This window comes from Diadema setosum, chromosome 8 (genome assembly GCF_964275005.1).
Source record: "Diadema setosum chromosome 8, eeDiaSeto1, whole genome shotgun sequence".
NCBI lineage: Eukaryota > Metazoa > Echinodermata > Echinoidea > Diadematoida > Diadematidae > Diadema > Diadema setosum.
The window spans coordinates 9377545-9405540 of NC_092692.1; the positions used below are offsets into that span (position 1 = coordinate 9377545).

The 27996-nt window shown below is 38.7% G+C and overlaps 1 protein-coding gene across 1 annotated transcript in view; it reads right to left on the reverse strand.

Annotated features, from left to right (window-relative positions):
- LOC140232341 (dynein axonemal heavy chain 3-like) overlaps positions 1-21858 on the reverse strand; it is a 97856-nt gene extending 75998 nt beyond the window's left edge. The window contains exons 1-13 of the mRNA XM_072312471.1: positions 21783-21858; positions 20214-20315; positions 18170-18392; positions 16266-16353; positions 15260-15416; positions 12323-12512; positions 7681-7876; positions 6909-7034; positions 4634-4829; positions 3447-3626; positions 3166-3302; positions 1553-1837; positions 1044-1228 (exon numbers count right to left, since the gene is read on the reverse strand). Coding sequence (XP_072168572.1) covers positions 1044-1228; positions 1553-1837; positions 3166-3302; positions 3447-3626; positions 4634-4829; positions 6909-7034; positions 7681-7876; positions 12323-12512; positions 15260-15416; positions 16266-16353; positions 18170-18392; positions 20214-20315; positions 21783-21824 — 2107 coding nt within the window. The 5' untranslated portion in view covers positions 21825-21858. The remainder of the gene's footprint in view (positions 1-1043; positions 1229-1552; positions 1838-3165; positions 3303-3446; positions 3627-4633; positions 4830-6908; positions 7035-7680; positions 7877-12322; positions 12513-15259; positions 15417-16265; positions 16354-18169; positions 18393-20213; positions 20316-21782) is intronic.
- Between the last annotated feature and the right edge of the window lie 6138 nt (positions 21859-27996).

Here is a 27996-nt window from a genome sequence, read left to right on the forward strand (position 1 = left end):
CTTGTGCACCCAAAAGTTGATAGGCACAACTTCACCCCCTCATACACACACATGCCAAGTTCCATCAGGATACCGCAAAAGGTTTTTTAGTTACGGCGTCCACAAAATTGATTATGGACGGACGGACAACCCGAAAACATAATGCCTCCGGCACCACTTCGTGGCGGAGGCATAAAAAAAATCTTACATTTGACTGTATAACACAGAGATAAAATTTTGAATTGAAGAGCTCCACATAACAGATCCACTGAAATCATTATCACCCTTTGCCAACTTCTATATCCATCCCATCACACATTTTGACAGCAAAAATATTTTTTTTTTACAAATTTAAGAGATACAAAACAACTGTGTACGTGACCTCTACACTGAGAATCTGCCTTGCTATAATTCTGAAAATGAAACCTCTGCATAAAAAGTTGAAAATTGACACCATGCTGAATGTTTACCAATCTAAAAGGAGAGAGAGAGAGAGAGAGGATTCCGATGATTACATTCAGGAAATCATAGCAATCAAATATTTTCACTTTCCTTTCCTGGCTGGAATCTTTCTTTTCCTCTGGTCACTCGTAATGGCTATGGCTAGAATTTCACTCTCACTCTCTGTTGATCTTCACAGTATGCAATCGACATATATATGCAAACAAAAACTGACAATAACAATTTGATAAGTCTGAATGCAGAGACTCCAACCCCAAGCACCTTCTCATCTAAAGATTCTCCCGCCTGAAACCCCTAGCAAACATCACGAGCACGAAGCGTGAAGTTCCTTGCGGCCAGGGTCCGTCCGGGGCCCGTTTAAGGGCCCTGGAAGCTCTAGGGTTCTAGATGCTCTTTCCTGCTATCTAAGGCTTATTTTTCAACATACGATGGCAATAAGTAAGAAATCATTTCAAGCGGGAGACACAGAGCCAGGGCGGGAGAAATTAAATCTCAAGCGGGAGAACGGGAGATTTTGCAAAAATGGGCTTTCGGCGGGAGAGTTGGAGTCTCTGTGAATGGAGCAGTCATTCCACGGACATAGCTCATAGGGTTTCCCTTACATGGTAAGAAGGCATAGTCCAGCAGAAACATGAGTCGGTTTGCCGCTTCATCAACTTCATCCTTCAGTTTGTACACAGTGACCTCAGACGACTCCCTCAGGAATTCCGCCAGGGCCACAATCTCTGCCGTGGTGGTTGGCGTCTCGCCAAGGCGCTCAGCGATGTCATCATAGCGACGGCAGATCCTATATGGAATGAAATATATGCAATCATCTCCACAGATACCAATCTCAACAAGTGACCATCAAACAGGGATTTTTTTTTTTTGCAGTTTTATCATATTAGCACAAACAGGATATCCCTGCAAGAACCTACTATTTCTAACACTCTCGAGGGAGAAAAACACATCAACTCAATGAAATAATCAATGTCACCTCTGATGTGAACAAAAATACTCAATGAAGAGATGACTTTGTTATAACACATTTGCATATTTATATCAACTTCTACTGCATTCTCTGAAGCCATTCCGTAGTGACACGAGGGGCGAGTGACACATCGCTGCTTACCCTTTGTTGAGGGTGCGATTCTCATCCACCTCGAAGGTGATGAGGCGCTCCTTGAGTTTCTGCGCCCGGTCGCACAGGTCCTTGTTGAGCATCTTGCAATCCAGGCAGAACATGCTGAGGGGGACGGTGATCCGCAGGGACGAGATCTCGTCCTTCAGCTGCTGGTAGCTGCCGATCTTCTTGATGAACCCCTGCAGGGAATGTGTCTCTTTCAGGAAGGCTGTGACATCGGCGTCAGCCTTCTGGTTCAAGAGGTCGTTATACTTTTTGTACATGTTCAAGTACCTGTGGAGAAAGAAAGACAAAAAAAAAAAAATGAAACAAAAAAGGAGGTTTACTCAGAGTCATGGCGCAGTAGATGTATTCCCTCAATTGGAAGTCATACTTTATTGAGAACGAACTGCTTCAGGTTACGAGCTGCAGCGCATGGATTTCAATGTTCCTACATGTGTACACTTTAATACACCCACTTCTTCTTATATTCGCAAGGACACTTGCGGAAGTGTGACACCTGGATTAAAACCATCACCATGCTTGCGAGGACTAGTTCTTTACCAAGTGATCAAAGGGTAGATATGTAAAGTCGTGTTGTGTGGCAACTAGATGCACCTGAAATTGTATCCCAATACCTTCATTTATTCTCTAAATAGACTCAAATCATAATTTTGAATGCTTTGAAGAATGTGGCTGCTTACTTCTTTAGCTATAAACAACTTAGAAATACAGTGAGTCCAAGACTCACTCTGTTCTTAAAGGTAGGGAATCCCCCATTTGCATGCCTTAAATGAAGAGTTGTATAAATACAGTGGTATGTTGACGAGAGTATCATTTTAGAAACTCCCATAAAGTATTGAAAGTGGAAGGTAACATTTAGTACATTTTTATTGACCGTTAGATTTTGATTTGAATTTTTTTGGGGGGCTCACCGTAAATTCCAGTACATTACTAGGCTACCTTTGCAGACCCATGCACTGCATGTGTGTCCATCATGTATATTTTGTGAAGAAAGTTCATCAAAACTTACAAACATTTCTATATACATTCTTGCCACACACTCTCTATGTTATTACATCAGCTCTTATACTTTTAGATTTGTGTTTATAGATAAAAAAATACAGAAGACTGCAACAAAAAGGCTTAAGTGTGGCTGACACACAGAACTACTGAGTCGTTGAGTTTTGTGCATTATTCAAATTGTAGATAACTGTTGACTTCCAAATTTCTCAGCAGTGGCCTAAACAAGTCCCCTGAGGTTCATATTTAATGTTTTGCTGCATTTTGGGAGGTCTGTAAAAGGTATCCCCTACCTTTAACTCTGTTACTATAAAAGTGGAAATTTTCACGGTGTTGAAATTTTCAGGCATTTTGCGCAACCAGAAACTAAGTACACAAATAAAAGCATGCAAATATTTGGGCTTGCCATACAATTGTATGTTCCAGTAGCTGATGTCTTGATTCCACAGAATTAAAAACATGCAAACCTCTTCTTGCCCAGTCGAGCATAAGAAATAAGTCGCGCCGCGGAAATATCCACTTTTACAGTATCCAGCCACATTTAATGAAAGAGGAGGGCAAGAGCTTAGTAATAAGGGAGATATCACTAGCACACATACCTAGTGGGTCCCACGGTGTTGTGCTTAAAAATCTCCATGGCCTTGTCGATGAAGTCGGTCACCAGCGGCTCTTCGAGTTTGACGGGGCGGAGCAGGAGCTTTTGGTTAGCCATCTGTGGGAAGATGGCACACTCGACCTGCGCAAATGAAAATTTCATTATAAACAGCTGTGATAGGTCAGGTATTTTGTATTTACATTACACTTGAACAAATTTGTGATATTGGAAATAAAATTTGATTTGATTTGACTTGAATTGACTAGCACAGACAGCGAAACCTACCCTCTGCAGGCCCTCGGCTGATGTGATGATCTCAGAGAAGCAGCGGAGGATGATGTTCCGGCACTCCACAAACGCCGGGTCAAAGGCAATCCTCGGCTCCTCCACTCTCAGTTTGATGATCATGATCTGAGGCATCACATACTGCAGCTCCCTGTACTCATCCTCGAAGTCATTTCCAGCCTGGCAATAATCAAACAACAAATACGAATAAATGAATAAGTACTTGAATACATATGCAGGTTTGAAGGAAACACATAAGCAAGTGAATATATAGATTTCTGAATAATTGTTGAGAATGCTTGAGTAATAGGTATACAAACAAGCAAATATAAGGAAATGAGACAGATGAAAATATGACTGATCATATAAATCAAACTGCAGATGAATAAAAAAAAACCATTACATGCAGTTTTAACATACTCTCAAAAAGACTGGCCATGAGACATATTCTTGAACAGTTATAGTACAAATTGAAATATTTCATGGTAAAGAAATTTTGACCAATATTGCACCACAAAGATCTCCTGCAAAAAATAAAAGCACATAACTTTATTTGCTATATGAAATTATATACAATACCTCATCCAAGAATGACAAATTAGTGAATTTCATTAGCCTTTTGAAAAAATTTAATTATTTGAAATTTTACACTTACACAGTCAGAGGAATTTTGAAGACTTTACACCAAACATTTCATTGACGCAAATGAATAATGTTTTCCAAACCAGTAAATATGAGGAAAAGATATAAATATATGATCTACCACATTAATCAAAATGCATATATTGAAAAATGAATGATTACATGCAATGCTATATGATATATTAATGCATGTATGATCTATGCTTTTTTCTGTCCATGTCTATGTTTGTGGCAAAATATATGTAATATGATACATAGTATATCTGACAAAAGTGATTCTATACAGTACACTATTAGAAAAAAAAAAGTAACTGCAGGTAAGAAATACCAAAGTCTATAACAAAATTGGAAATAAAAGAAATGTGATAACAAGCTTAACAGGATGGAGAGAAAACAATCCTTATGTCTAAAATCATTCAACTTGTTGAAAACACAAAGGAAACAATAGTGTGCCGGGTAAAATCTTTAAGAGTACACAAAGACAGAGAAAACCATCATGAAGTGCAGATAGTGAATTGAGAAACTGAAAGAAACAAATAACTGACCTCGTGTATTTTGAAGAAATCCAAGAAGTCAGCCAGAGAGTTGATGACCATGCTCCTGAGCTGGATAGACATGAGTGCAGCGACGCAGGCAAAGAACTCCTGCACCCGCTGGGTGGAGTCTGTGTCTGTGGACGGGACGAGGTGGGCCCACAGCTCCTTCTTGTCCATGAACATCTCGGCACACGTAGGGATCCACCTGCAGACCAGAGATGCATACCGGGGCCAAACAATCACACAGAAGACGCACGAGTCAAATTGGGAGGGTACAGTAGGCAAACCACTTCAGAATTTTCCCAGAGCAGCAGATATTGTGCAGAGCACTTGTCAATGCTGTCTCCAGCATTTTGATATTAAGGAATGCTCATCTTTTTAAAAACAAAACAATATTTCAAACGTTGCATGGAAATTTATCAGATTTGGTACAACCCAAAGAAAGAAATCTTATATATCCTCAATTATCCTAAATCCATTATATGAGTGCAGATAGAATCAGAAAGAGAGCATGGAAAACATAAATTTCACAGTCACAAAAAAAAAAAAAAAACCCTTCATGCTCCCTCAAGTACGTTCAGTGTACAGAAATAACAGTCTCTTTAAAGATTTGGAAGTGTTGTTTACATTGGCAAGTCTAGTGAGGCTATGTCCAATCATGGAGGTACAATACTGACATTATATCACAAGTAAACATTGTTGGATCAATCGCATCAGGGGGGCATTTCATGAAGTGTTTTGTCAGATATTTTTTCTGACAAACTGTTATCAGCTACTGAAATCTCCTTGCATCTGATTGGCCGAGAGCAAATTTGTCTGACAAATTTGTGGGAAAAAATGCTTCATGAAATGCCCCCAGAGCTGCATAATGCAAAGTAAGTATTCTCACAGTCATTGCTCTTAATTACATACATTATGCAATTTCTTGTAAGTAGATTCTCTAATTAATCCACAATAGCCCCTTCTCATTCTACAACTGGGGCATCTTACAAGAGATACACCATAATTATATTACTATTAAAGCACCATCATGCTCCCTGGGTGTGAATTGTAACTTTTAAGCACAACCTTTGGAAATGCTGGATAATTTCAGCTGCACGACAACCTTGAAATTAAGACCCGATATAGTACAGAAATCCAACTCATTCACCACACGCCAGATCTATTTTGTCCAATGCAGTAAATGTGCACAGTGTTTTGAATGAGCAAGTACATGTGTAATCTTAATTTGACAAATGGGGAAAGTGTCTCTATAGCATATACATATTTATATATGCAACACTCACATCATGTTATGTGTTGACATTTTGTTTTATTTATTGTTTTTTAGGATGAGTCTTTTTTTTTCTCACATTTTAGTTATTGCCAGTTCTGAGAGGTAAAGAGGTAAACAATGCCTTGGTTAAGTCAAGAGATCCCAAGCCAAGGCTAATTTTTCATGTGTGGCTTTCATTATGATACACTAGGAATTCATTTTGAGTTCCAGTGTGAGTAACCATCATGATAGCAACATCACCCTGAACACCTACATAATTTAAGCCTCTGATATGAGATTGAAGTGAACTACACTGCAAAAAAATTAATAATAATAATAATACAGAGTGGACAAAAAGACCTGCATGTTCCTATCCAGGATACATGATGCCTTATTTTCTCTGCCAGAAGACTTTACAAAACAAAACTACATTATAAAAGCAATGGTAATGGGTGCAAAAGAACCATCAAGTGATAATGAGTATGGAAATTGGATATGAGCCTAAAGTGCTTCATTTTCACTTTAACAAGTGCAAGAAGGGATCGTATTACCAAGACAATTATGTATCACACTTACAGATTTAGTTTCTTAGAGGATTTCTTTGTTCTCATATAGTTTCTTTCCTCCCTTCCTTGTCCTAAGGGAGAGTGGACATGACGTCCCTGGTTAGATTGTTTATTTTGTTTTGGTCCAATCAGTGTGAGCTATCAAAAATACAGTGTACCGATAGAGATGAGAGACGGAAAAGTGGAGAAGACGTCCCTGGTCCGATTGTTTGAGTCTTGTTTTACTTTTTGTCCAGTCAGTATGAGCTACCAACCATATCAAAACAGCCGAGCGAAGGAAAAATGGAAATGGCGTCCCTGGTCAGATTGTTTGTTTTGTTGTCAAATCAGGGTGAGCTATTGGCCATATGAACAGAACTGAGGGAAGTAAAAATGGACACTGCATTCTCAGCCAGAATGTTTGGTTTTTATCTGTCCTAGCAGTGTGAATTATCAGCCATACGAACAGAGCTGAGCCACTTACGAAGTTTGCAGGATCTTCCTTGCATCAGCACAATGCTGTTTGATCAGGGACTCAAACTCGCCCGGCAAGAGAGGGAGCTCTGTGTTGAGGAGGTCCTTCAGGCGGACAAACCGCTCCCTGCAAAAGCTACAAAACACAAACAATATACGACATAACTTAGTATGTAGCTGGCATAATACATGTATATATCCCAGCTGACCAGTTATACAGGTACATGTGCCATGGTTTTCCGCTAAATTTCTCAAAAAGATTCCAGTTAGACCTGGAGGATGCATGACACAATAGTGCTTTTGATAATCTTTAGTGTAAAAACGATATTCCATTCATGATTATATCAAAAAGTGTTATTTTCACTGATGTGACCCTCGGGGAGATTAAGAGTTAAAAATATCCACACATTGCACAATTTGCAGATACTTAGATTGTAAAAAAAAAAAAAAAAACACCTGTCTATCACTATCAGTGATATATTGCTAAAATTTTTACTGACACATTAATTGCTTTGTTGAACCATTCAAGGATGAGATAACTCTTCCCACTGCATCATACAACATCTCACTCCAAAGCATTATTTTGTAAAGAGGTTTTGCACTGATGCAATAACGGCAGCTGCCACAGCTGCAGGCATCCCGCTAGCAATCCATCAATCATGACCACAGATGTTGCTGGGGAGGTCATCATGATCTTTTCAGCGCACAGTAACGGCAAATACGTGTCTTCATGTCACGGGCCCCCGGGAGAGTCCATCCTCTGAAGGAGTTCTAGTACTCACCTGTCATACCACAGATTCTGCAGTTCTAACATGATGACGTTGGTGATGAAGAGATGCTGGCAGTTGATCTCTTTGTGCGTCTGGTAGGAGTGGTGCCAGGGGACGGGGGCGCGGATGATGCGGTGCGGGAAGGGCCGCGGGATCCAGCTGATATGTAGGCGTGTCTTCTCCTCCGGGTCTTTCAGGATGTAGTCGACTGCGAGATTGCAAGAATGGGTGCATGCGTTTGTGTGTAAGCAGGGGACAGTGAGGATGATGCAAAGATGGTTACATCAACACTGCCTATAAAAAGCTAAACCAACTGCATTCCACAGTGGTGAAAAGCCTGATACAAGCAGTTGTTGGTAAACTGGATAAGGCATTGTATGGGAGAATCAACAGCATGGACTGAACACAGGCTGCAAGAATTTGACTGCTTTGACAATATTCATAAGTGTATGTATACACAAATTTGATATTCCCTTGCCTATCCTGAATAGGTATCATACATTTGTACACATGTACATCATTAATATTTGTAAATACTCCATCAATCATATGACTCATTAACAGCTGTAGTCTAACAGGAATGAACTGTCTGATCCTTTCAGGATAAAAGTAAGAGAAACTAGAAATGTCGCTACGGCGACTGATGCCTCCGCCATAATGCATGATTTTCCCAATAGGTGTATAGTACAATGTCTTGACAATGTGTGATGACAGTTTCACATAACTGGCAAAATATCGAAATAACAGGTTTGTCAGAAATATCTTGAATGTTCACTTTCCACGAACTGGGTTTGCTATAATTGTCTATTAAAGAGTGCAGGTACCCATATTTGGGGAATTGAAAATTTTTACTTGACTTCTGACCGACCTTATTATAAGTTTATGCATTGAGTATAAATTTCAAGGTACATCTTGTATGAAGAAAGAGTGTAATTACAGTACAAAATATTTTTTTTTTCATTTAAACCTGACCTTTGACCCTTAACCTTTGACCTTTGACCTTCTGGCTGGAAATTTCCAAGAGAATCTCCATCAAGTAATACATGTACATATATTAAACACTTTTAAAACTAATAATGCAATCATTGCATATATACTAGTATACATGTATGAGGGAAATACAGTAGTAACATTTTGAGGAGTTGACCTTGACCTTTGAACCCCTGACTATTGACCCATGACCCCTAAATTCCCTAGATAATCCCTGCCAGTCAGTACATGCATATGTACCATGTTCCATGAAGATACATTGAACCATTTGCGAGAAAAGTGATATTGCAACATTTTCACCTAACCTTTGACCTTTTGACCTTTGACCCTATGACATGAAACTCTCTCTGGAGAATCCTTATGCAGTAGTACATGTCTACACTAAGTTTCAAGAAAATAACTGCGGGCATTGCATAGATATGGGGGAAATAGCAACATTTTTAGCATTTGACCTTGACCTTTTGACCTTTGACCTCTTGTCAATGTCACTAGAATCTACTCAACTAATTGTCCCATCATACATCATCCTTGGACCAAGTTTGGTGAAAGCTGCTTCATCCAGTTTTGAGTTATCACATAAACAGATAAATTTTAGGATTTGACCTTGATCTTTGACCTTTGACCTCTGTCCGATTTCACTGAAAAACTAATCAAGTAATTGTCCCATCATACATCATCCTCCAACAAAGTTTGGTGAAATTTGCTCCATACAGTCTTGAGTTATCGCGTAAATGGATACAATTTCATGATTTGACATTGACCTTTGACCTTTGACCTTTAGCCGATTTCACCCAAAATCTTATCAAATCGTTGCCCCATCATACTTCATACTTGGACCAAGTTGGTAAAATTCCAGTAAATATTACTCAAGTTATCGCGTAAACGAAAGCGGACGGACGTACGGATGGACGGACAACCCGAAAACATAATGCCTCCGGCACCACTTCGTGGCGGAGGCATAAAAATGCAAGGGATATTTCTGCTTGTGTCTGAATGCAAATTCAGGCAAGGGTTCCATACTTTCAACAGACAAATGCCCATCATACATGTAATTAGTTCCAGAAGCCTCTAGCAAGCATGGAACTACAGTAGCATCCAGGTGAGAATCATATTTGTGTGAAAGAAAAGGAAAGATTTGATTCTAGTAGTTCTACTTTGACCTCACATCTTATAAAGGGGAATTCTAGTACAGTGAAAATTAGTCTGAAAAGAGGAGCAAAAAATTTTCTTGGCACAACAATGAAAATTTAATAAAAACTGGATGAAAAATAAGTTATGACATTCTGACATTTTGCTATTTTTTCAGTAAAAAGATCTTGAATGGTCAATGTGAGTATCCAGATAGGGAAGTGATAATGTCATCCCCTCACAACATGCCATAAAATTTTGAAATTTCCCATTTTCCATTTTAATGCAATTACCCTGGACAGAGGGATGGACACCGCTATCAACAAGTGATAACTAGTCCATCACAATAAAGAGCAGATACTTCTCAAGGCAAACCTAGAGAGAGATACATACAAAACAAAGTAAAATAAAACACACGAAGGAAAAGAAACAGCTCATAAGAAATTGTCTTATGGCTGACTGGAAGTACATGTACTGTGCCAACAAAAGCACGTAATATGTGAAAGCCAGGTATTCAGCTGTGTGGTTGTAACCTCCTCATTAAGCTTCTCCAATATCTTAATTACAGTCATTCTAGCATTGCCAGGGATTCTCCCTCTTAATATCCCTCTCAATATCGATCTCAACCTAAAGGTCTTTATAGCCAGCTCTAGGTTGAGATTGGTGTCAGCACCACAAGGACCATTTAAGTGCAGGGCTATCAATAGTTATAACTATGCCAATCGAGTGTAGAAAAACATTTTGATTTTATTAACTTGTTTACAACAAGTGGACAGTTTAGAAGGTGCGGTTAATTTCACTCTCCAAATCAATACAGAGCTTTGGTTTGAGGAACTCTCCATTGGTTTATCAGCTCCTAAGTGTCATGTTGGAAGGCCCCTAAAACAGCAAATTAATTCAGAAAGATTAATTACTCTTTGAAGAGATGCTTACAATCAAACATTCAAGACAATTACAGATGGATCTTTGAGCAGACCTACCAACTGCTGGAATTCAAAAACTGTGTTCTTCAAACCCACAGTTGTATTTTACTGACAAAAAAAAATAGAAAAAAATGTATTTAAAAAAAAAACAGAAGTGATATGCAAATCAATGCTTTTTATAATCAGGCATTGCTGAAAAAAAAGGACCAACGTTGGTGGGTTACAGTTAATTCTGAGTATACCGACGGAACCAGAACAGAAGCAGAAACAGACCAACAACTGTATGATATCTCACCTGGCTATTAAAAATCTGTTCAGAACTCCAGCATTAATGTAATCTCTCAACTTTTCCTTTCACATACACCACTGTAGCTTTTTATCAATTAAGTGATAGGTGTATGGCTGAGCAATACTTTCTGTTTGAAGATATTGCAAAAGTGAAAGGTAGGGCTTGGAAAGAATTGATTATGTTCAGATGTTCATTGAATAAGAAAAAGGCACATACATTTTTTTCACCATGTAAATGTTGCTGTCCTCCTTTTGAATTTCAGCAATTTCACAACAACAAAAATGAATGATGAATAGTGTCAGCTGCCATTAGTGAAAAATTAAATATTTTTTTTTCCAAGTCAAAAAACTTGATGCCTCAATATTCCTGCATGGTTTGTTGTTCTTTTTTTTAATGGCCTATGACAGTTTCTGCTCAGCTAAAAAACAGAACACTTCATAAATCCAGTAAATTGTTACCAACAATCTAATGCTTTAGCATTTTCACAAAACAAATCACTATTCTATATCAAAGCAAACAATAGCCCTCTATCTCTCTGGCAAAACCTCACAAAGTGACATGTGGGAATCAAATCATTGACCCTCAAAGTAAGTAGGGTCATTTATACACTCCATGTACTCTTGCAGTGAAAGAGGTCTAGTGCACTTTCATATGACGACTCCCTTGTAAACATGTTCAATATCTATTTCAAAGTTGCAGCATGTCATTTTACAGGATACATTTTGCTCTGTTACAGCAAAGACTGGAAATTTGGGGTAGTTACTTCAAAAAGTGCTGCAGGAAGTAAAAAGAATTGATTGAGGAATTGATTGATCCCATATGCTAAGTATAAGTATAGCCCAATATTTACACACACTGTGTTTTGGGAGGTTTATTCATCTCGACCTAGACATATTGGCTGGCCCTTTGACATCCTGTACATGCAAAGGGTATTATTCCCAATGTATTTTTAGCCATCTTATCACATGGAAACTGAGCTAGTTTCCTAGTTCTAGGCTGGAAATGCCATACATGTGTTGTGACCTAAATACATACTATATGCAGTAAGTACATCTGAACTTTCTCTAGCATATCTGTGTTGCAACCTTGTTGCATCAACAAAGTCCTATCACGCTAAGTTTTGTATTGTTTTGTTTCGGGGTTTTTTCTCTTCATTGGGCGCATGGAAAACAGATGCAATGATAACAAAAACAACTTAAAATCCCATTGTCTTTCCTCCTTTGGAAGGTTAAGGTACACAAAGAAAAATTAGGTCATCATTTGGAACAGGATAGCATTCAAAACACATAACTCCATTTTTTTCCCCTCTTATCGATTTGCTCACTTATAGCTTTCCTGGAGCTGAAGTCGTAATCTCTTATAATCTCCTCTTGAAGCTCCTCCCTCATCCTGCTCAGCTGTGCCTCCTCCAATAGGAACTCAGGAATGTGTTGCTTGACATTGTCCATCATAGCTGGAGGGGGTGGGGCCACCATGTGCTTCTGTATGCCCCTGGTGATGTAGTAGTAATATCTCTGCAGAGAGAGAGGAAGTGGACACATCTTTGCAGCAAGCTGAAAAACTGGATGATATTTTAGCGACTTTTTAATTCAATTCATAATGAACTCTTCAAACGAGCCACCCCCCCCCCCCCAAATAGTTCACTCACTCTCCCTTTCCCAGGATTAGAACAGCACCAACACTGGAAAGGTACAGCAAAGTGGGAGGAGGATACTGTAAAACATGATATATTCGCGGCATGAAATTTTCGTAAATTGGAGCCGACGGCCTTTTTCGTGGCTGAAATTTTTGCGAATTGCCACTGACGTTCAATGCATATAGTGTAGACAAGAACTTTCGTGTGCATTTTAATTTTGCAAATCTTGGTGCTAGCAAAATTTGTGAAATTAAAATGCACGCGAACATTCCTTGTTTTACAGTAGTCAGGAGGAGGTAAAAACAGGCATGTAATATGTACTCTATTTATACCCTTTTGTCCACAGTGCATCACAGCATAATCCAGGTCTTGCCTGGTCTTATCATGACCAATAGCCACAACCCTGGATGGCTCCAAGCTGAATGAGGAAACATGACCAAAGCACACAAGCTGTATTGTGACTAGTCTCAACAGATCAGATCATCTTTTCCCCTCTACTCTAGATAATCTTATTCCAGTATTTCCCATGACATACACCTCCAGAGAAAACAAAAACAAAAGCATTGCTGCATCAGATCTTAACCCTAACTAGGCCGGGGGGGCCTCCGAGAACCCCCCCCCCCCCCCCGACGTTCCGCGCGATGTATCGCTAACGCGGAAAGCTATCGCCGCGACGTTTCATGACTTTTTTCTTTCGAGTCTCCCGCATCTTTTCACACCAAATTTGCAATGCCCCGGCGCGCGGTTCCGAAGTTGTGCATAAATATGTACACGCATGTCAGACCAAAAATTGCTCAAAAACGTGAATTCGTGTACAATTTCAATGCAAACTGTGCTTACTGGCAAATTTCATAAAAGCATGATTATTTTGGGGTTTTATTGATTAAAATCAATTAATAACATATTTTCTTGTTCGGAACAATGTCGCGGACAAGTTTCATAGAAAAAACAACGAAAAACATAAAGTCGAAAAAACAGAGAAATACATAAGAAATTCAAAAAATAACAAAATACTGAAGAAATTTTTTGTGATGGCACAGTTTTTTTCTCTTATATTTGCTCAGGACACTAAAAAGAATATTCACACAAAAAATGTGCCCATTTTGAGCTTTATTTAGTGATTTATACCAAATTGTCTGATTTCATGCATCATTAGGCCTATGCATAAATTAGCATAATTTAGTATAAATGATAATTTTTTTTTAATTTAACTTCGTGGTACTTCAGATTATGTCATAGGCAATGTGTGTGCCAATTTTCGCCGCGATCGCACGGTCGACAGCAGAGATCTGGAGGGGGGGCCTGGGAGGCCCCCCCGGCTCTATGATCTACCTAAATAGCCCGGCCTACAATAGTTAGGGTTAAGTTAATCGCTAACAATGCTTTTCTCAATCAAAACTATGAAGCTAGAGTATACCAATCAAGCATCTATGGGCTAATATACATTTGTATGTGATCACATGACAGGGAAAAACAGAAATTTGTGTAAATATTTACATTTCCTGGCGCAGCCATTGTACGAAATTCCATGTTGTGCAAAATACTAACACACCATGTATAAACATGCACAATCAAATTCCCTCTTTGAATGTTCAGACACTCTGAACTTACTTTCGCTACTTGTGGCCAGACATACAGAAATGGCCTGACAAAACTACTCCACTTCAACGTCTGCATGAATTGTAACAGTCAAGGCAAACCAGAATATTAGTTTCTTGGCATGCTTCCTGGTTGAATGTACGACGGTGCTCTAAAAATATCAGACATTTAATTAGATGTTGGCTAATATGTAAATGCTATTTATGGCAACAGAAATATCTTGGTATGTGTGTCCTCTGAAAATAAAAAATACACTATTTACCAGGTAGGGCGTCCTATTGCTTTTTCTTTTAAATTCTCCCTCCTCCCCCCCCCCCCCACCCCTCTTAAATGCATACAACTACGTATCCACCCCCAAACCCATCCACCAACACACACACACTCACACACAAACACACGCACACACACACACACACACACACACACACACACACACACCCCTTGTATCTCTTCTACAGGTAATAACCCGTTGACGAGTCCCAAGAATACTTAGGCAGGTGTCTATGGGAAATGCGTATTATAGCAAAATCAGTCCGTCCTCAATGGGTTAAGAGCTGTCACAGACTTCCAAAGTTTGTTTGCCACATCCAAAGTGTCTCCTGCCATGACTAACCATCACATCCAAATTGGTGTAGGATCCCCAATCACAAACCAACTGGAAAATGGGAGAATGATATGGACCCCTCGTGGTCTGCCCCAAGGTACCATGTGATAAGAGTGAAGTGAGCAATGGTGCTACATTCATCCTCAGCAAAATAGAATGTGAAATTTCCTCCTCTTCCTTTTGAATTCAAAATTCTTCCCAAGGCTGTGATATCAGCTACCACTAAACCTCTGGTTGAAACCGTCTCTCAGAAAGAAAGGAAGAAAAAAGAAAGAAAAAAAATAAATATATACATTGTATATATATATATTTAAGCATCAAAAAGTTAAATCTATTTGAGTGTCTGTCATTCCTGCTAGCACAACCAGAGGAAACGTCTATTAAAATGAAAAAGAAAAGTGAACAAAAACAACTGTACTGACCTCCAGGTCTCTCTCAGTAGGGTTGCCAAGCGACCTCTCTGCCTCCTGCTCCACACCGAGAATGACAGACATCTGCTCCTTTGGGGTCATAGGTCGGCTAGGTGGCAGCTGATGTGCGTGACCATTCGCATGTCCATTAGACTGGCCATTCTGTTGTCTGTGTGAAAACCCAAAACAGAGGGGCAGTGAAGAGAAGACATTCATACAAATCAATTCACATATGAATTTATTACGGGAGCAAAGCACGAGTAGTTCGATCAACAAACAAAAAATCTGAAAGCTTTTGAATGTAGCCACAAATTCCTTCAGCACGAAAGTGGTACGCCATAGGCTTGCTAGAGAACATTTATCATGTGGAAAAAGGTCATTCACAAGGTTAGCTGAAAAAAAAAAAATATGTATATAGATATATATATATAAATCTTTCACATCCTCATCTGTTTCACCAATGTCAGTTATGGCTGCATCATCTTATCATCATTAAAGGGGAACTCCAGATGATTTTCAGACTTTTGCATTTCAACATCTGTGAATTGTTATACTGGGACCAGAGTTACAGAATAAAATGATCGGGATAAGTAATAAGAATAATTTCAATATTCATAACAAATCACGGAGAACAAGGACAATGACATAGCAGCTTCACCATCAGAATGCAGGATCGGGTGCTCATGGAAGCAGAACAAAAGAAGAAAGCATACATAGATTCTACACTGGCGAAGTTGTTAAGCAAGTGGTATAACTGTAATGGAATTCCATTGCTACATTACTGGAAGCAGATGTGATGTCATCATCCTTGTTCAGTGTAATTTGCTTTGGTTTTTAAGAGCATGTTTGGTTTAATTGCCCAAGGACCACAATAAATTCCTCAAATCTATGCATGGCACTGTCGATTTTTATGTACTACATGATGTGAAATTATGAAAATCATCTGGAATTACACTTTAGCCCTGACAAGAGGTGAAAACCACTGTCACTGAAAGCACAGAGTAAAATGAGCACTCACCCATTTTGGTTTGCTCTCCTGCCAACAAATGTCTTGGCCCTTGGAGACATATCTAGCATTGTCCCATTCCTAGGTGACTTCGAGGAGGCTAGTGATGCATTTAGTTGTCAAGGAAAAAACTTGGCAAGTACATGTACATGGTATCTCGTAACATAAACATCAAACTAGAGAAAATAGATTAATGAAAGATAAGGAAAAAAAATATCCAAAAAGAAAACATTGCTGTCTAGTATGCTGTGTCACTGTCTGGTGATTACATGGGATGTGATGGTAGAAACATCACACCAGAAAAGCAAAGGTCCCAATAACATGATGTGGAATGAAAGTGCGAAGAAATAAACAAATTAATGACTTGGATTAAATCTACTACTGTCTCTTCTATTATAATGAAATACTTGGGACCAGCAGTTTTCTTTTGTCATACTGAAATTCAGTTATAGCCTAACAAGTATTCTAAATATAGCTACAATGTAGAAAGAAAATAATTTTGGGACATTAATTTTTACTTTGATGTCATGCAATTTCGTTGTAACTGTGTTCATTATAACAGGAGTGCACTGTACAACAGATACTCAAGGCATATATTGCAGGGACAGCAAACAGTATTGATAGCTCTCTAGGTAAAGAAGCACTTCCTCGGTCTTGGAGCCGATGTACAAGGGTTTGTATGGGAACATCAAATTGCCATTCTCCTTGATGACATGATGCAACATTTCATTTTGATGAGTTGACTTCATTAAAAGTCCACATTGTCACGGCAACACAAATTATCTAATACTGAGTCCACTTCCCACAAGTACACTGTATATTTCGTCATTTTCATTCATCATTTATCTTGCCGAGTTGATTTTGTAAGGACATATTGTCATGGTTACATAGAATACAGGGCCAAGTCAACTTAATACCAGCAGGGAATAAATGCTCACTTTGACTTAGTTTAAAAAGAAATAAAGTCAAGCACAATCATGTGTTTGGTGTTAGTTCTCTGGCTGAGGAATTCAATGAAATTTGTATCATATCTTGGTTAAACTTCAAAAAAAAAAAAATCAAGCAATGTGGTTGACTTGGCAAGATAAGTTCTGTCGCTAATGATGACATGATTTTTTGCACAGTCAAATTAGCATGTAGATGTACATTGTATGTCACAAAGATTACTTAACTTTCAGGTAAGTCAACTTGGCGCGATCATTTCTGTCAACATGATGTTTTTTGGGGGGTTTTTTGTGGGGGGTTGAAGATTGACTTGGCAAGAGAATGAGTTGCAATGATGAAATACCTTTTTTAAGAATTTGACATTGCAAGATGACTAATGTTGCCGTGAAAACATCAACCTTTTCATGAAATCAACTTGGCAGGATTACAATGTATGTCATCATGAAGATATCATTTCTCAATTGGTAAGTTGATTTTGCAAAATGATAATACATACAGTCACACTACTGTACATTGAATGTCATACAATGACTAAACTTTGAATGGAATGTTTGTCATCCCTAAAGTATGGTTCCATGACATTTGCTTCTGTGACAATTGCTCCCATGAAATATTTGCACGCTAAGCCAAACATAGAATCAATCCACAAACATAGCCCTAATCCTAATCGCATCAAACTAAACCTAAAATCCTATCACAACCCTAACTCTAACCCTAACTCTAACCCTAACCCTAAGTCACAGGAGCAATTGTCACGGGAGCAAATGTCTTGTCACCTCAAAGTACAGCTATCATTTCTCAAACACTTGCAAGATTGCATGTATGTGCATACATCATCATCAAATTCCATGTCTCATGTATACTTGTACGCATTCACAAATCAAGTATACGCTGAGCGAACTGGCAGGTCAGACCTCTGATTAGTGGTAACCAACCATTTCTCATTTCAGCAATGAAAATGCAAAGGATACGGGGCGAGTGACTCCTCTTGCGCGTCATGTGAGCCTGGGTGGCAGCACGGCTCAGCGTAGCCTTGGGCAGGCTCTTCAGCTTGAGGTGACTGGCGCTGGGCGTGTAGTTGTTGGCAATGGACTCGCTGGGCGTGCGGTGGAACTTCTGCTCCTTGAATGGGGCAGCCAGGGTCCACGAGTTACCTTGCATTATCGGTGGGTGCTCACTGTGCTTCAGGACAATCTGCCCAGGCGTAGCAGAGTTAGCAAGATACAACAAGATGCATGGTTTCTAAACATGTTCAACTGCTGAGACAAATTACTTTTGCTTCCTTGAATAAAGGTACAGAGCTCTGTGGCAGAGGTAATATCTATCACCCAGCATTGGTTCCTGATAAGTCTGCACACATTAATAATTAAACGTATGCATGCATATGAGACATATTTCCTAATAATTTATTTTTGAGCGCATAGTTCCGGTGGGTGTGAGGGCGCTGTTGAATGATACGGCGATTACTGTTAACATTGATATGAACATTGCCGAAGTTGAGCTGTCATCAAGAGTAAAGCACGTAGGTGTTGCAAGGTAATGTTGCCTTCGTTCGTCTTTTCTGCGCGTCATGCAGTCTGTAGTGATGCCAGGAAGCGTGCCTATGTGCTTTTAGTATGACATCAAAAAAGAAGTTTGCTAAAGCTGCCATCCCCCTCAACGGAATCATGAGCCGAACTGTGATCGGACCACTGACTACAGTGGATCGGACTTCTTGGGACTCGGGGAAATGGGTCAAAGCGTAAGCGCTAAAGAGGAGTCGATAGCATAGGTCTCTATAGGAAACTTGCGCAGTGCGCCCGCACACGCATTCAACTAAACCACCGGGACCATGTGCCTTTAAGCCACTGTACATTTCATATTGTATCAAAAAAATCTGTAGAGACGCAAGATTTTAAAAAGATTTAAGGGGACAGTTTGGTACCTTACGTTTCCTGAGGTATCTAAAGATCTTCCAAAAATAAAAAAAAAATGACAGAGAAAAGAAAAAACACAGGAAAAAAATAGTCTCAAACTCAAAATTCAAAAGGTTAAAGGGTATGTACAGTTCTGGTCGAGGTGAGGATTTAGCTTTTAACGTTTTGCGAGATATTCAGAAACCACTCTATGAGATGTCAAAGAGCATGCAATTCTAAAGGGTATCAAAAGTTTATTTGATGAAAATCAGTTTTGAAATGGCTGAGATATCCAAAAACAAGGTGAGACAAAGAGATCCTATGTTGGGTAATAAAGTTGTGGCCTGTCACGTGGCCTGTCACCTTTTATTATTATCACTTTTTTGGATATCTCAGCCATTTCAAAACCAATTTTCATCAAATAAACATTGAATCCTTCTTAAAATCACATGCTCTTTCAAATTTCATACGAGGTTTCTCATTATCTCACTTAGAAATGTTCAAAACATGAATCCCTTACCTCCACCAGTACTGTACAGTCCCTTTAAGTGTGATTGCAAAGTTTTGCAATATTGTTGGTGCACAGACGATACTTGTAAAAGAAACAGTAATACTGATAAAACTGAATGTAGTTCTACCTGCAGATCAGTTACCATATTCTTTCAATAAAGCAGTTGATCATACCGGGACTTTTTTTTCTTTGTCGATACACAAGGTTGTACATGTAAATATTGTGTTGAAAAGTGCAGATTACACTGCAGGTGTATATCATGCTGGTAGCATTCTTGAAACATGTCACCAGGACTACAAAATTCAATTTTCTAAGATATATGCAGTGTGTATCAGTCTACCTGCTGTACTCACTTTATCTGTGTGCCTCAATTCTTTTTAAAGCTGTCCCACTGTAATCTACACCTATTACCTTACAGTTTGAATGTACCTTCAGCTTCATTCATTCTTTCAAAGTACACAGTGTAACTTAATAGTTTCAGTATGAAAAAAGCATCCAGTCATGGCTGTATCCGTACATTGTACATTACAATCTTCAGGTACATTGTATTTGTATGTGCCTGCCAACAAAGTGGCAAAGGGTTGATTGCCATGATTACACAATAGTTACCTGGTACAGGTCAGAGGGCTTATCAGCAACCTCTGAAGGGAGAGGTGGGAGTCCCGGCAGACCCCGCGTCTGACTGCAGCTCAGCATGGGTGTATGGGTCAGCTGGTGAGAGCAGAAGCAAAAACATACAAACTTAAAGACATTGCTAATCTATTCTGAAAATACTGTTTATTCAGCACAAAAGAACTTTCCAAGGCAAAAACAAATTTCTTTAAAGCTCATTGGCTACACGTACATAGGTACATCAATTACTTTTGCTGTAGTTGCAGGCAAAATCCGCTGTACAGTCTTGCAGGGGTTGCATCAGTTGATACCGATGTTCAACATAAAGCTACACTTTATAGCACTTTCTTCCTGCAGATCTATCTCACTCCCCCTCCCCCACTAAAAAGGGGGGAAGTATAGGTACCTCAATTAAGAAGGGGGAAGGATAAATACGTCGCACATGGGAGTACATTTACTGCCTATACAATGTACAGATGTTAAGTACATACATGTAATGTCTAGTGTAAGTCCTTCTGACCACAACTTTTCTTCCTCATAGTCATGCTGGGATTTTTTTTTTTTTTTTTTTTTTTAGGTTGTACACTGTACAGTCCAGATTCTAAATCTAGACCCTATAGATTCTAAATCAAATTTACTGTGGCAACTGAATCCATTCAACTGATATGAAACTGAATAAAGGCACATTAAAAAAAAAAAAAAAAGTATGAAAAGACATGAAGATAAAAGGTAAAATCAGATCTCCTAGCCAACGTGGCCCACGACATGATAACATACACGTAGATGCTAACTTTGTTAGAAAGTTACTTTACAGTTGGTAGGTGTCGAACACATCGACACTGTATAGACTGTCTATTGTCATTGAAACCGACGTCCGACACCCCTCTATTTGATAGCATTGCCAGTAAGCAGTGCATACGGAACGATCAATGCAGGCATGAGAATATACGCATTATTTTTTATTCTTTACTGGGGACTTGATACATTGTATATATCCAGATATCACTGGAATCGTAAACAATAGCAGCACTAACCTTAGAACAGAAAAAAACAAATGATAGGCCTGCCAGTACCACAGAATATAATGCAATTGCATGTTAATTGATTGTTAATATTAGAAAAGCATTACATCATACATGTACATGCACTTTGCCACACGTATTGGCAATACACAAGAGTAAAATTTCATGCAAATTGTGAGATATCTTAATTTTCTATTCTTGATACTATAAAAAAAAATGATAGGAAAATGTTTTAAAGGGTGTCGATGTGTATGAGTAAAGCAATCTGTGCGCCAAAACTACACGGTCGGTTTCAAAAAGGGGGTCGATGAGTTCTAGAAGAGCTACCAATTTCATAAACACTCAACCATACAACATTACAAGATCAGCCATATTAATAACATCATTGAACAGTCAATGATGTCACTTAGCCTAGATCCACTGGAGTCTTACAGTATTAACACGTTTAGTTTTACGTTAGAACTCTAGACTTTTGGTGTTAGAAACTCTAACGTTTAGACTAACTTGACTTTGAAAAGTTGATTAGGAATTCCACATTTTTTACCCTAAATCTTTCAGCAACGGTAGCATTCCCTGATCTTTCCATTTTGAAGTGTGGGCGGACTAAATGACGGGGATAAATGCCGGATTCGAAATGTCGAGGTGTTGACGCTATCGATCCTACTGTAGAAGTAAATTTGACAAATTTTGTAGCGGCCGGCTCGAGCTCGGGTCACAGCAGCATAACCATAACACCATGGCAGACGCCGCGATCGCCCACCCAGTACCCGCGGCGGTGTGTAGGCATCAAACCGACAATACCGATGACGAAAGTACACACACACACAGTGTAGAAAAGGTAGATCTGCGCAGTCTCTCGACCAGGTGACTGTAAAGACGGTTACAAGGAAATTTTCCGGTTGTTATACTTAGTCTTATATCGTGTAATTAGCTCTTTAGCTTTGTGAATCCCTGCTGCCACATCCCATGATACTGATCTCCTCGAACGAATCTTTCAATCATCTTTCATACAAGGTCGTCGTTGTGTCTAAGTTGGTATGTATGGCGGCGTCCATCTTGTCCGTCGATGGCGTCCTTGCACTAGGTTATTTAACATCCGGGGATGTTGGTTGCCATGGGCCAGAACCAGGGCACGGGAGCCAAACAACTCGTCCTTAGTTGGCTCAGTTGACCAACCATTGTAGAATGCGCGTCATTCCTATAGATTCATACGTATTCCGAATGCACAAGATTAATATACCTTTGCCGGGGGTTTCACTTTGAAAATGAACTGGGTTTTCTTTATTCGAATGTTAATAGTGTTGATTCGAAAGTTATGTTATGTGAAAAAGACAGAAAACAAAACAAGGTTTAATTCGAAAACGCAATGTGCAGGGTTCATTAATCAGAAAATGAAGCAAGTTTTTTTTTTTTCTTTACAATTTAAACAGCCTAATTATCATCTTACAAAAAAAATGTACAAATATAGAATCAAAAGTGCGCACAATGTAGTTGAGTTTCTATTTCTAAAATGCAAAATCTCTCATGTTTGGGAGGGCTACCATATTATCTAAAGGTAGGCCAACTACCCCTCTAAAACCTTCGCCCAGTGTCGCTCGATTGCTTTACAATATAATGTGTTGCACGTTTGGATGGACGAAAATCATTTCAATTTTGAACGAACAAGCCCTTTTCACTCTATCGGAGAATTTTCGAACCCTATTTGATTTTCAGATTAAACAATCCTATTTATTCGTAGTGCACCAATTTTTTTTTTTTATTCAAGCACAAGGCAAACCTTGAAGTAACGAACCTTCGGGGGGAATACTCTCGGAGTTATAACGAGCAGTAACCGTTTGACGCCGGGAGTGTGGGCTAAAGAATTAAGACATTGCTTTATATGCTGCAGAAATATGATATCGACAGAAAAAAAAAGAAATGTATAGGCCTATCAGCTATATGAAAGCGTGAACAAATAACATTTTCGGTTGTGGAATTTCTCAAGAAAGCATAGTCGTCACATAAAATTAATGAAACCTATCCGTGTGATAACATAGATGCAGGGGAAGAATCTATACATGTCGGATTATCTTGATAGGCAAATATTAACCCTCCCCCTCCCCCCCCCCCCCATAAAAATAATAATAATCATGGCAGTGTTCCGCAACGTGTGTCAATTAGAACATATTTCAATATTATACAAAACAAAACAACAGAAACTGCATGGGAAGGTCTCATGATCTAAATATGAATTGAAAAACTTTGAAAATATTTGTGCATAAAAATATCAAAGTGAAAGAACTCAAGGTGTTGATTGATTAACTGATTGACTTTATTTCCCATAACATAAAAGACAATAAAGACAACTGGATAGTCCATTTTCAGCGATTCCATCGTGACATCGCTGCAGTCTAGTCCATAGGGTCCAGAACGTCAAAATTACACATACAATGATATAAAATAGGCCTCTACTTAATAAATTGCCAATTCAAAGATATCAAACATGAATGATATTTCATGAAATTGCAAGTAGAGTTTAAGCCAGCCCCATTATTACAATTCCCGACCACAAGGAAAAGATTTATGCAACATAAAGCGAAGAGAATCATATGAAGTGTCCCCCCACTCTTGAAAACACTCCGCCGGCCCTGAAAGCTACCGAAACTCGCCAAACACGTTTGATGTTTGTAGGTCACTGAATGGTCCATTTTATGACGTCAGTAGAACCTTCGCCGAATTTTCCCGATTTCATCCGAAGTGCTTGCATTACCGCAGACTAGTTATCGTGTAAATTTTCTCTTTGCTTTTGTTGCATTCCCCGTTGTGGAATGAGGAAAAGTCTTGCTGTACATTTTGTCCTTTGCAAGATTCTAGCAGAAACACAGCATATAAATTTGTGCCAAATGGTAATATTCTTTGAATGTTCAATTTAAATTGGAAAAACGAATATCATATTGGAACATGCAAATAACGGAAAGAAAAAAAATCAATGGAAAAAAAGTGAATAATACATAAAATAAGCAACCCATATAGCTTCTATTACCTGTAATGATTGAAATAAAACATTCATTTCTTATTCACAAAAAAAAAAAAACTATAATGAATGAGTGGGCAATGACCTCACCGCATACCTATTTCAGATTTGAATAATTATATCAACACTGGGATGGGGTCATTGCACTCCTTTGCTTAGTATATCTACATTAGTATCTTAAGTGATCGCTTCAAATATTCAGTTCTTGGTTTGGATATAAATCTTAACCCTAAAAGGGCCGGGGGGCGGAATCCGCCCCCCCCCCCCCCCCCCCGACGTTTCGCGCTATAATTCTGTAACGCGAGAAGGCCTCGTCGCGAGGCTTCTTGACTTTCTTCGTTCAAGTCTCGCGCAACTTTTGAGACCAAATTTGCAACGTCCGCGCACACTTTTGCGAAGCCACGCCCATGTTTGTAACGGAATGTCACCCCAAAACGGGCACAATTTTGTACTTTTGTGTACATTTCCTATGGAAAACAGTGCTCTGTCATGAAAGTCATAGAAACCTGATTATTTTTACAATTAATCACTTTCATTGATTAATTTTGTGCTAATTATGGTAGAAAAGTGGTCAGTGACAATTTCCAATGAAAAAACAAAGAAAAAACAAAAGTTGAAAAACTGAGAAATACATAAGAAATTCTGAAAACAATAAAATACATAAGAATTGAAATGAGTTTTGGAAGTTTTTGTGATGTACAATTGTTGAATATGCTAAAACAGATTTACAGATCAAAAATTAGACTCTCAATGCTTTTGATTAGGCTGAAATATCATCTTGAGCTTAATTTGCATAATTAATTAATTAATATTAGAAATTGATTCTTTCAAAAAATCTTATGACACGATCTTGTAGATTATGACGCAGGTCTCACGCATGCAAAATTTCATCGCGATCGCACCACCGATGGCCGAGATCTCAGGGGGGCGGAATCCATCCCCCCCCCCCCCCCCGGTCTGAGCATAGCCAAAAAAGCCCGGCCCCTTTAGGGTTAATGTTTGTCCGAAACGGTAAGGGTAGTGAGTTACAATTCAATTTTCATTTTTTAACAGAAATGAGTTATTTTATTTATTATTTCAAACATAGAGAGTGATCACGTCTCCTCTAATCGAGAAGTTGTCGATTTAAAGCGTTGTGCATTTCAAGAACAAAAACATGACAGTCAGGTTATAATCTTGATGATATGATTGGACCAGCTCTTTTCTGTATTTTTTGGAGTTTATCGAGATGTTTCCTGAACAATAAGCCATATAATCATGATGTCACCATAATCAAAATGAGGAAGATTGAAAGATTTGTAAGTCAGTTTCAAATTTGACTTACTTACAGATTGTCTTAGTCTTCCGAGAAATCCGAATATCTTTCCAATCTTTTTCAACATGTCCAGTTTTCAATATGAAATTGCCAATTTAAATTCTCATCGCATAACAAACCTAAGTATTCAAAATGATGAATTTGATTCAGAGGGATGTTGTGTAACGAGACTAATGAGACATTTTGCTTGTGAGACATCATGTGGTTACTCCTTTATTAGAATACATAATTCACATCCAGTTGTACATATTTTCTTAACTCGCATTAAAAGCAAGTGCAATATTGGGTACAAAGGAATGAGAAAAATACAAAACCCTATGACATTAGCGTATAATTGCACATTACAGAATTTGAAATATCATACGAAATTGTTGATATAAGTTATAAAGAGCAGTGGCCGCATGTGATAACCGATTCGGAAAAAGTTTGGAATTGATCATTGTCTGACAAACCCTTCTGTCATATAAATAACTCTTCAGCCAATCACAGATGAGTATACCAGCAATGCCTAAGTTTCTTCATCAAAATATCACTATTCACTGTGTCGAAAGCTTTTTTGAGGTCAACAAAAACACCTCCAGTGTATTCATTCCTATATCAATAATGAAATGCGTGGAGCCAGTCATATTATGCTACTTTTATAATCGTGTATAGTAATCGTAGAGTGTTGCGGTCGAAGCGGGGTTCCCACAATCGTACGATCTATTACGAACGCCACGATTGGACATTCGTAACTGATCGTGGAAGTTTCGTTGAACTCGTCTGAAATTTCACGTTTGGATACGAGGTTATGCGAGTCAATACGTGTTGCTTCGCTTCGATGCGATATGGTCACGATTGATCTAGTTCAGGCAATACGATCTGTCCATGATTGGTTCCGATCTACCACTTTTTTTATATCGTTACGATCGGGATCCCCGATTTGGTGCGTGCACCTACGTTCTGATACGTTCCAATACGAATACCGCGAACCAATGCGGGCTGTTGAGATAAGATATCTTTCACGATCGGGATCAAAAGCGACCCCCAAAGATGCGATTGGGCCCGAATGGGAATACTGTAGTCCGGATGACGATGGATTTCATTGTTTCCTCAACTTCTGCAGAGGGATTAGGCCTACTATCCACCACAACCATTGATGATGGCAAGGTTTGACAGGTTAAGGATGATGAGAACGTGACCTTTGCAGTATTGCGAATGACGATAACGTTGTCATCAGATAGAAAGCATCACCTAGGCCAGCCACAACCTCAGATAGTCCCTCCTGTAATTTAACCTAAGAAATTAATAGATTATTTTATCGACGTGCTCATCCTCCCCCCCCCCCCAAAAAAAAAGAATACACAAGATCAGATCATTGCCCCATCTTCTCCAGAAAAAAAAAAAAAGATCAAGACAAATGTTTTCACCTTTCTCTAAAATACATGAAGAAAATGTGATGAAATTGAAGCTAAAAAAAGAAGGATGGGATCTTTTTGACTGCTAACACCGTATGTGTTATATAAGTGTTATATATTATGCATTTTTATTTCAAAATGTCGTATCTCATGGGGTATTGAAAGTTTGGTTGGTTTGGCTTCATTTATTATTTTATTTAACAGTGCTTAACAAAACCGACATACACACACAACAGAAAGGTAACTCCCCTAAAATACAGTAATGTCACTTTTTAACAACAACAAAAAAGTCTTAAACAAAATTATTTCGCAGAGGTATTGCTACACTTATTGGATATGTGAAAAATAATGACAGTGATCTTTATAGTCATCATCCACGAGTGACCTCACATCCACGACAATGGTCACTTTCCAAAAGTCACAAAAGTTACTTTGTGGGGTATGTGGAACATTCTGCTTCTGGTGGATGTTTCAGTTGTGTTGTTATATTATATTTCATTGTGCCACCCCTCCCTAATTTAACCTCGCGGAATACAAAATGTATACGATTTGCGAGTAAAACAAGGGCAAAATGATGTGCAAAATAAGCAGAAGGAAAGTGAAAAAGTCGATCCCGATCAACACGATTAAGAAGCATGATTAGATATAAGATTTGATGCGTTTTGATACGATCCAAGAAAATCTGATGAGATGATCACGATCAAAAATTAATTGTGTTAATCGTAGAAAATTTTTGAATCGTCCAAAAATGTTCTATACGATTAACGCGATTGCCACGATTGACCTCAAGATCTGATACAATCTAATACGATCTGATAAGATCACCACGATTGCTTCACGATTAAGACCACGATTTCAATCGTGGCGCCAATCGTGATAGTGGGAACCCCGCTTAAAATAAGACTGCACGGGCGTCAAAATGTTGTTTTTATATAAGCATGCATGCTAAAATCTGTCTTTGAACAACTCGTTCGAGGATTTTGGAAATACACGACAAAATTGAGATAGTTCGATAATTTGATTGATTGATTGA